General features: G+C 43.8%; 1 protein-coding gene across 2 annotated transcripts in view; it reads right to left on the reverse strand.

Annotated features, from left to right (window-relative positions):
* SCG3 (secretogranin III) overlaps nucleotides 1–7,803 on the reverse strand; it is a gene marked incomplete at both ends in the record, with an annotated part of 33,458 nt that extends 25,655 nt beyond the window's left edge. For both annotated transcript variants that reach the window (XM_080707865.1, XM_080707864.1), the window contains 5 exons: nucleotides 589–731; nucleotides 5,724–5,939; nucleotides 6,032–6,077; nucleotides 6,808–6,860; nucleotides 7,716–7,803. In XM_080707865.1, coding sequence (XP_080563991.1) covers nucleotides 589–731; nucleotides 5,724–5,939; nucleotides 6,032–6,077; nucleotides 6,808–6,860; nucleotides 7,716–7,803 — 546 coding nt within the window. The remainder of the gene's footprint in view (nucleotides 1–588; nucleotides 732–5,723; nucleotides 5,940–6,031; nucleotides 6,078–6,807; nucleotides 6,861–7,715) is intronic.
* Between the last annotated feature and the right edge of the window lie 1,197 nt (nucleotides 7,804–9,000).

Here is a 9,000-nt window from a genome sequence, read left to right on the forward strand (position 1 = left end):
TGCCTAGTCTAAAGTGGATGCATTAGCCGGGCGTGGTGGCGCACGCTTGTAATCCCCGCGCTTGGGAGGCTGAGACAGGAGGATCGCACAGGTTCGAAGCCAGCCTCAGCTGCTTAGTGAGGCTCTCAGCAACTTAGTGAGACCCTGTTTCTAAATAAAACATAAAATAGGTCTGGGAGTATAGCCTAGAGGTAGAAAGCCTCTGGGTTTCACCCCCAGTACCACCAAAAATAAATAAATAAAAATAAAGTGGATGCATTATAAATATTTGGCTGCCTGTATCAAGTGATTTGGCTTTCTGGCCTAAATTGTACTAAGAATGTGATTTAAACCAGCCACGAGTGGCACACACTTGTAATCCCAGTACTTGGGAGGCTGAGACAGGAGGATTGTGGTTCGCACACAGCCTCAGCTACTTAGTGAGGCCATCCGCAACTCAGTGAGACCCTGTTTCAAAATAAAGAATAAATAAGAAGTCTGGGGGTATAGCTCAGAGGTAGAATGCCCCTGGATTCCATCCCCAGTACTGAAAACAAAATAAAACAAAACAAAAAAAGAGTGTGGCTTACTCTCACGCACAAAACTTACGAGGCCAAGATTCAGCAGTTTAGAAACAATCTTGTCAAAGACTCCTCTGTCATTTTCCTCATAAATCCTGGTAGCAATTTTATGGACAATATCTTCAGCAGTCAAAGGAGTTCCATCTAGTTGATGAAGACCATCTGGGTCATCTAGACAGAGCAACCACAACACACATCATGATGATCGCAGGCCTATCTCACAATCCTATGTATAATCTACACTTTGATCTTCAGACTCAGATATGTTGGAAATGTACTGCAGAGCCGGGCGTGGGGGCGCACGCTTGTAATCTCAGTACTTGGGAGGCTGAGACAGGAGGATCGCACAGGTTCGAAGCCAGCCTCAGCAACTTAGTGAGACCCTGTTTCCAAATAGAAACATAAAATAGGTTTGGGAATGTAGCCCAGAGGTACAAGGCCACTGGGTTTCATCCCAAGTACCACAAAAAAAAAGAAAGAAAGAAAGAAAGAAAGAAAGAAAGAAAGAAAGAAAGAAAGAAAGAAAGAAAGAAAGAAGCTGACAGTGGTGCTTGGTTCACATAAATGTGTGTGTGTGTGTGTGTGTGTGTGTGTGTGTGTGTGTGTGTGTATTGAGCATTGAACTCAAGGGGTATTCTACCTCTGAGGTATGCCCCCAGGCTTATTGATTAATTAGTTAATTAACTTTTGAAAACAGAGTCTCACCAAGTTACTGACAGTCTTGCTAAGTTGCTGAGGCTGGCCTTGAAACTGTGATCTTCCTGTTTCAGCCTTTCAGGTACTGGGATCACAGATGTGCACCACTACACCCAGCTCACATAAACTCTTTGTGTGAAGTAAAATTGGGCTTAAGGCTACGAACCGAGGGTGATAATAGAAATTCTGAAAGATTATATGGTTATAAGAGATGAAGACAACATAAAAGACCTCTCCATTCATTATTATCCCTAATACAAATAATGTGATACCTTTTAATCACATGCTATATTTCTATAGTATGCCATACTAGTCAAAGCATTCATCTATATATTATATTATCTGACATCCTTTTTTTTTTTTTTTTTTTTTTTTTGCTGTACTAAGGATGGAACCCAGGGGTATTCTACCTCTGAGCTATACCTCAGCCCTATTTTTTATTCTTTATTTTGAAACAGGGTCTCACCTAGTTGCAAAGACCTCACTAAGTAGCTGAGGATGTCTGCGAACCTCAATCCTCCTGTCTCAGCCTCTCAAATGCTGGGATTACAAGCGTGCGCCACCATGCCTGGCTGACATCCATTTTTTGCACTGTGAGTAGGTTTGTAAAATCTCCATCTGTCTTCTCTTTGCAGGCAAATTCCAGGGCTAGGGTGGAAGAACCTGCCTTATACCTAGAATCAGAGATGTAAACTAAATACTCTTATGACTTATCTGGGACAAATATTTTTTACTGAAGGCATCTTACTATGACAAGCCCAATGCGTCAAATAATAGGGAACTAGTTTTATGAGCCTGGAATTGAAACTTCTAAAATACGGCCACAGATCTGCACAAAGCAATATGTATGTATGTCTATGCAGAGAAACACTTAAATATATATCTCTAGTTTCTTGGAAATATATTTGACAGCACTGCTCCAATTTCATGAGATTGTGGTGAGGATCAGAGGAAATAAGATGTAATAGCACCTTTTAAATCACAAATTCTCCCAGGCATGGTAGCAAATGCTTATAATCCCAGTACTTGGAAGGCTGAGACAGGAGGATTGTGGTTCATGGCCAGCCTCAGGTACTTAGTGAGGCCTTCCACCACTTAGTGAGGGCCTGTTTCAAAATAAAAATACAAAATAGGACTAGGGATGTAGATGTAGCTTGGTGGTAGAATGCCCCTGGGTTCAATCTCCAGTACTGAAAAAAAAAAATTACTACATGAGTGAATTTTTTATGTACTCACGTACAGTGGATTTTGAAATGAAGGAACTGCTGTTATCTTTTAAATGAAAATCACATCTCTGGCCAGATTGTGCCCAAGTAAACTTCATGTTACTCAGAGAAAGAACAACCTTGTACTTATATTCTGATTTTGCCCACTTCTTCCATGGCTTTTGGGGACTGGGGCAAGGAATTCCTCCCCTGGCCTTTGCCTCCAGATTCTGGGGATAGTGGTGTCAGCATGCACCAGGGTATCTTCTTGTCTGGAGAGAAGCTTAGGAAAATGAATGGGGTGATCACACACAGCACTGGAAATCCTCTGTCAATACACAATCGCTGAGTTGTTGGCTAACCTATGAGCTGTGAGCCCTGTTAGCCCTGAATACCAGAGTGACAAAGGAGCAGGGAAGCCCCAAGGAAACGCAAAAAGCAAAAAACAAACAAAAAGTCAAGCATGGTGGTACACGCTTGTCATCCCAGCACTGGGGAGGGAGGCTGGGACCAGAGGGTTGCGGTTCGCAGACAGCCTCAGCTACTTAGTGAGGCCCTTCAACTCAGTGAGACCCTGTTTCAAAATAAAGAATAAAGCCGGGCGTGGTGGCGCACGCTTGTCATCCCCGCGCTTGGGAGGCGGAGACAGGAGGATCGCGCAGGTTCGTAGTCAGCCTCGCTGGCTTAAGAGACCCTGTTTCCAAATAAAAAATATAAAATAGGTCTGGGAGTGTATCCCGGAGGTAGACGGATTTCCAGGAACCCCAGTACCACACACAAAAAAACCCCCAAAATCAAAAACAAAAACAAAAACAAAGAATAAAAATAGGGCTGGGGTGTAGCTTGGAGGTAGAATGCCTCGGTTCCATCCCCAGTACTGAAAGAAAAAAAAAAAGTTTCCCTCCCGTCTGTAGTCTGGTCTCATCATTCACTTTTCAGGAGCTGAGATTCACTATTATTTAGGTCTGAGTTTTCCCGGGAATGGAGTCGGACTTGCTCTACAGAAATGGAAGAATTTATTTCCCTCCCCACGGATCCCTCAGGATCTGAAAAAGGAAGAGTACTGGTTGCCTGTTGGGGCTGGAAAATAACTGAGATGATTAATTTCCAGTTCAATCACCAGTAAAACACAGACACACACACACACACACACACACACACACACCCCTGAATAAAAATTCCATGAGTAGCACAGATCATGATACGTGGCAAAATATAAGCCATTTCCTCCACCCCACTCCATAGATGTAAAACACACTTCCGAACTCTCCTCGGGCCGCGATGTCCAGTGAAAGTTGGGCTTAATTGGCAGTTGTTTTTGGCAGAGATAATCAGCAAGAGGCTTTTGTTGCCATGGAGGAAAATTAGGGCATAGAAGAGAGTGGGTACTCAGTCCTAAGCACTGATCTGCAGAGTAGAAAACTCTCTCTTCCTCAGAGCTTCATGTGTTCCTCATTGGATCAAGGACTGTATGGGCAGTCAGCTGCTGGGGTTATAAAGTGTCTGTTCAGTTTAGTTTTGGAGAAAGACGTCTCTCCTAGGTAGTTACACTTAGGAATACACAATGACAAACTGCATTAAGTCCCTGAAGGAAAGCGAGAGGTTTCCATCAGCTCTTGCGTGTCAGGTGAGCCTAGACATGCGAACAAGAACCAGTCTATGCAGGAAGGATTTCGATTTTTATCCATACAGAAACGGGAATCTATTAAAGGGCTTTATGCAAAGGAATGTTGTGCTTATATCTATGTGTTTAAAAGTATGGGTTGGAGGGAGGCCGAGCATTGGCTGGGAGACGGCCAGAAGAGGTTGCTACGGATCACCTGAGACATGGATAGAGATTGGCAAGGATGGTGGTGATGGGGAGTAGCGTTGATTTCTTGTTTGTTTAACAAATTGAGAGATAGCCGGGCATGGTGGTGCACCCTTGTAATTCTAGAACTTGGGAAGCTGAGACAGGAGGATTGCAGGTTTGTGGACAGCCTCAGAAGTTTAATGAGGTTCTCAGCAACCTAGTGAGACCCTGTTTCCATATAGGAAATAAAATTGGTCCAGGGATATATAGTTTAGCAGTAGAATGCCTCTGGGTTAAAATATATATATATATATTTGAAGAATACCTAGGAGGTAAAATGAATAATATTTGGCATATTAGAATTTGAGGGGTGAGGGAAAAGAATATAGTGTTATTTCTAGATTTCTTTCTTGAAAAACTGGATGGATGTAGCGTGGCTTGTAATCCCAGTTCTTGGGAGACTGAAAGAGGAGGATCGCAGGTTCACAGCCAGCCTCAGCTACTTAGTGAGGTTCTCAGCAAAATAGTGAAACCCTGTTTCCAAATAAAATATAAAATAGGTCTGGGAGTGTAGCCCGGAGGTAGAAAGCCCCTGGGTTCCATGCCCAGTACTAAAAACAAAAACAAAAACAAACAAAACAAACAAACAAACAAACAAAACCCCAACTAGATGAATAGCAGCATATTTCCTAAAGAAAGAGCACTCTAAGGGCTTGTGAGGTGGACAGATGTCTCACATTTCATCTTGGGCATGTTAAGTTTGAAGTGCATCTGCGACTTCCAGGGGAGATTTCAGATAGGAAGACAAATGGGTCTATGGCTCAGAGAAGTCTGGGTACTGATTCAGAATATAGCTAGGAGGAGGCTCTTTAAAAAATAGTGAATATTTCAACTTTCGGGGTATTTCATTCATCTAATGTTTAACAGCTAATGATATTTTGTTTGTACTAGTTGCTAAACAAAATTGGAATATTAAAATGAATTCAATAACGTAAAATGCAGTTACAGAGGATGGGTGTGGTGGCACGTGCTTGCATTCCCAGTACTGGGGAGGCCAAGACAGCAAGATTGCAGATACAAGGCAGCCCGGCAACTGAGTGAGACCTTCGGCCACTTAGCAAGACCCTGCTTCAAAAGAAAAATAAAAAAGGGCTGACGGTACAGTTCAGAGATGGAATGTTCCTGGGTTCAACACCAGTATATATATATATGTGTGTGTGGGTGTGGGTGTGTGTGTGTATTCTACATATATATATATATATGGAGAGAAGATGATTTTAATTTTTTCAAAGCTTTAATAAAGGAAGCTTTAAGGAAAAGTAAAAATTGAGATTGTGGACTGAGGGCTTTGCATATCATCAGGAAATTTGGGTTTTGCTTCAAGTTTGGACTTGACCAATACAAGATGATAAGCGTGTAAGAGATATAAACTTAAAGAAGACAAGTAGCAAGAAAGTTCTTTTTGATTACCTTGAAACCTGTGATCCAATCCACTCTTGGTAGAATCGTAATCATCAATGAGTTTTCGATTCTTGGTGGAATCAATATCTTCCGCATTTAGTTTATTATCGAGGGGCGGGCTTCTTATAGACTGCCTTTCTTTCTCACTTTTTTCCTTTTCTGTGATGGCCTTTAGCAGATTCAGGTTATCAACAAAAGAATAATTGCTATCACCTGGCTTGTCTTCTGGAAGAAAAGCCCAAGCCCAACACACCCATTTTAGTTAGGATTCTCGAAGCCCATCTTATTTAAATTAACATCAAATGCTTTCTTTTTACCTGGAGGGTATGCTTTTTTAATCTTGTCTGCTTCTGCTTCAGCAATCTGTGAAACAAACAAGAAACAGGTGTGGTTTTCAGTCATGACTTCACTACTTATTTTGCATAAAAGCCAAATGGTTTAATCCCCATGGAATTTACCTTTCTTGTTTGTAAACTGTGGATAATAATTTCTACCCCCCAACCATTATTATCAGGATTAAACGAGATAAAATAAAGAGCAGATGCTCTATCAAATGTTAATTCCTTTCTCCTATAATATTTGCAAAAGATAAACCTCTGGTAAATTGAGCAATGTAGTAATAGGGCAGATGTAATGTTGAGCTTGCTGGGCTCCTGTGCAGTCAGCTCTGTGTATTATATAGAACTCAATGCATATAACTAACAGGGCATAGAAATGACCAAAATTAAGCCGGGCGTGGTGGTGCACGCTTGTAATCCCCGCGCTTGGGAGGCGGAGACAGGAGGATGGCGCAGGTTGAAAGCCAGCCGTGCTGGCTTAAGAGACCCTGTTTCCAAATAAAATATATATATATAAAAAAATAGGTCTGGGAGTGTAGCCCAGAGGTAGAAGGGTTCCATCCCCAGTACCACCAAAAACAAACAAACAAACAAAAATTACCAAAATTAGGTTTCCCATCCTAATTTCCATTCATTTACTACCGAGCTCCTTGAGTTTGTAAATTCAAAATGTCTAAAAGGCCAGCACAATGACATTCAAAATAACAACAATACAGCTAAATGGAATGGCCTGGAGAATTTAACTTCTGACCCACCTGTTCATTCAGAGGTCTTTCTGCACTTAGTTCTCTATTGTGTACAGGTTTGTCTAGAATAAACACACAAATATAAACTTAATTATTCATTGGATCAAATGTGTCATTAAAATCTTCAAAAGAAATGGGCGTGGTGGCGCAAGTTTGTCATGCCAGCATAGGAGAGGCTGAGACAGGAGGATTGCGTTTGGTGGACAGCCTCAACTGCTTAGGGAGGCCCTCTGCAACTCAGCGAGGCCCTGTTTTAAAATAAATTTAAAAATAGGGCTGGAAGTGTCGCTTGGAGGTAGAATGCCCCTGGGTTCCATCCCCAGTAATGCAAAGAAGAAAAAAAAAAAAAAGGAAAAGAAAAATATTAGGAGAATAATTTTCAGATGACTGTGAAACAAAATGCGTATTAACAAAGATTCCCAATAGTGTATGATAACAATGATTCTCAATATTGCCTTGCTTATGACCTTGGTGTATTTTCCAAGTTAATAGAATCATACTTTTTTTTTTTTCCTGGTCAGAACTCTAACACTTAGTGGGCTTAACAGCTCTTCTGAATCAAAGATTGGACTGGCATTACGGCACATGAAAAGCGCTCTCATCACTTACTGGACATGTTATGAATACAGTATCTGAGAAAGGTTGTAAAACAACTAGAAAAAAAAAGCCACTTTAGATGGAAAAGCCGTCACCTCCCTCTTTCAAAATAATGTTGCTCAGTATTAAAAAAAAAAAAAAGGGGGGGGGGCTGTCTTCTACCTCTTAAGTCAAACTGATTTCTCTGTCCACCGGCACCGATAATGATCCGATCAGAAAGCGAGGCGGGGTGATTTCCAGCTGGGCGACCGTGCCCAGCTTTACCACTGCGTGACAAAAATCGAAGGGAGGTGGGAAGAAGAAGAAACGTCTGCAAATACCTGGGCTGCCTCCCGGTTTGGGGAAAGCTTGAAGTGGGGTGCTGTGCAGCAACACTAGAATCCAAGAGCCGGTCCAAAGGAACCCCATTCTTCCACGCTCCGCTTCAGAAACAGCCGGGCTCCCGGGCTGGAGCTTTTGTTGGGAGCGAGGAGGAGGAGTGGGGCGCGGGGGGGCCTGAGAGCGCAGCTGGGGGCCGAGGGGCTGGAGCGGGCCGCGGGCGCGCGGCGGGGAGGCTCGGGCGCTGTCCGCCCGGGGGTGCTGAAGTTCCGCGAGGTGGTCCAGGGCGTAGCTCCGCGGGGCTCCCGCCGGAGAGGACGTGAGCCGGGACGCGCATGCCCCGTGCACACCGGGGGCGGAGGGATGGCGTCAGCCGGGCTGGGATGCTGCCCGCCCCGGGGCCTCCGGGAGGCGGCGCGGGAGGGCCGAGGCCGGCCGGCGCGTTTCGGTGCCGCAGTCCTCGGGGTGCTCCTGCGCCCAGGGTCGGCTGGACCGCTGCCCTGGCCTGACGTCATCGCCGCAACCCTTCAGGGCTCAAGGACCAGGTGCCTCCTCGACCGTGCACCTGTCAAGGAGAGTTAGATAACCCTGTTGTCTAACAGAGACTCACTTTAGGAGTCTTCTCCATTTCTTCCTTCCTTCCTTTTGCTTTTTCTTTCTTTTATTCTTTCCTTCCTTTTGCGTTTAAATTAGGGGTTGGCCAGGCGTGGTGGGCGCACCCTTGTAATCCCAGCATTTGGGAGGCTGAGACGGGAGGATCCTGGGTCACAGACAGCCTCAGCTGCTGCTTAGTGAGGCCCTTTGCAACTCAGTAAGATCCTGTTTCAAAATAAAGAATGAAAAAAAAAAAATAGGGCAGGGGGTGTAGCTCAGAGGTAGAATGCCCCTGGGTTTTATCCCCAGTACTGTGAAATAAATAAATAAACAAACAAACAAATAAAAGTAAATAAATAAATTAGGGATTGAACTCAGGGGCATTCTACCTCTGAGCTACACCCCCAGCCCTATTTTTTTTTTTTTTTTTTTTTTGCAGTCCTGGGAATTGAACCCGAGGCATTCTACCTCTGAATTACACCCCCAGCCCTATTTTTCATCTTTTATTTTGAAACAGGGTCTCACTAAGTGGCAGAGGGCCTCACTAAGTAGCTGAGGCTTCCGGCAAAACTGCGATCCCCTGTCTCAGCCTCCAGAATGCTGGGATTTCAAGCGTGCACCACCATGCCCGGCATTTTCATTTAATTTCACCCACCGTATCACAAGGTAGATAGCATACAATGTCTCTTGAGT

The sequence above is a fragment of the Muscardinus avellanarius genome, assembly GCF_963383645.1.
Source record: "Muscardinus avellanarius genome assembly, chromosome: 12".
In the NCBI taxonomy this organism is placed as follows: domain Eukaryota; kingdom Metazoa; phylum Chordata; class Mammalia; order Rodentia; family Gliridae; genus Muscardinus; species Muscardinus avellanarius.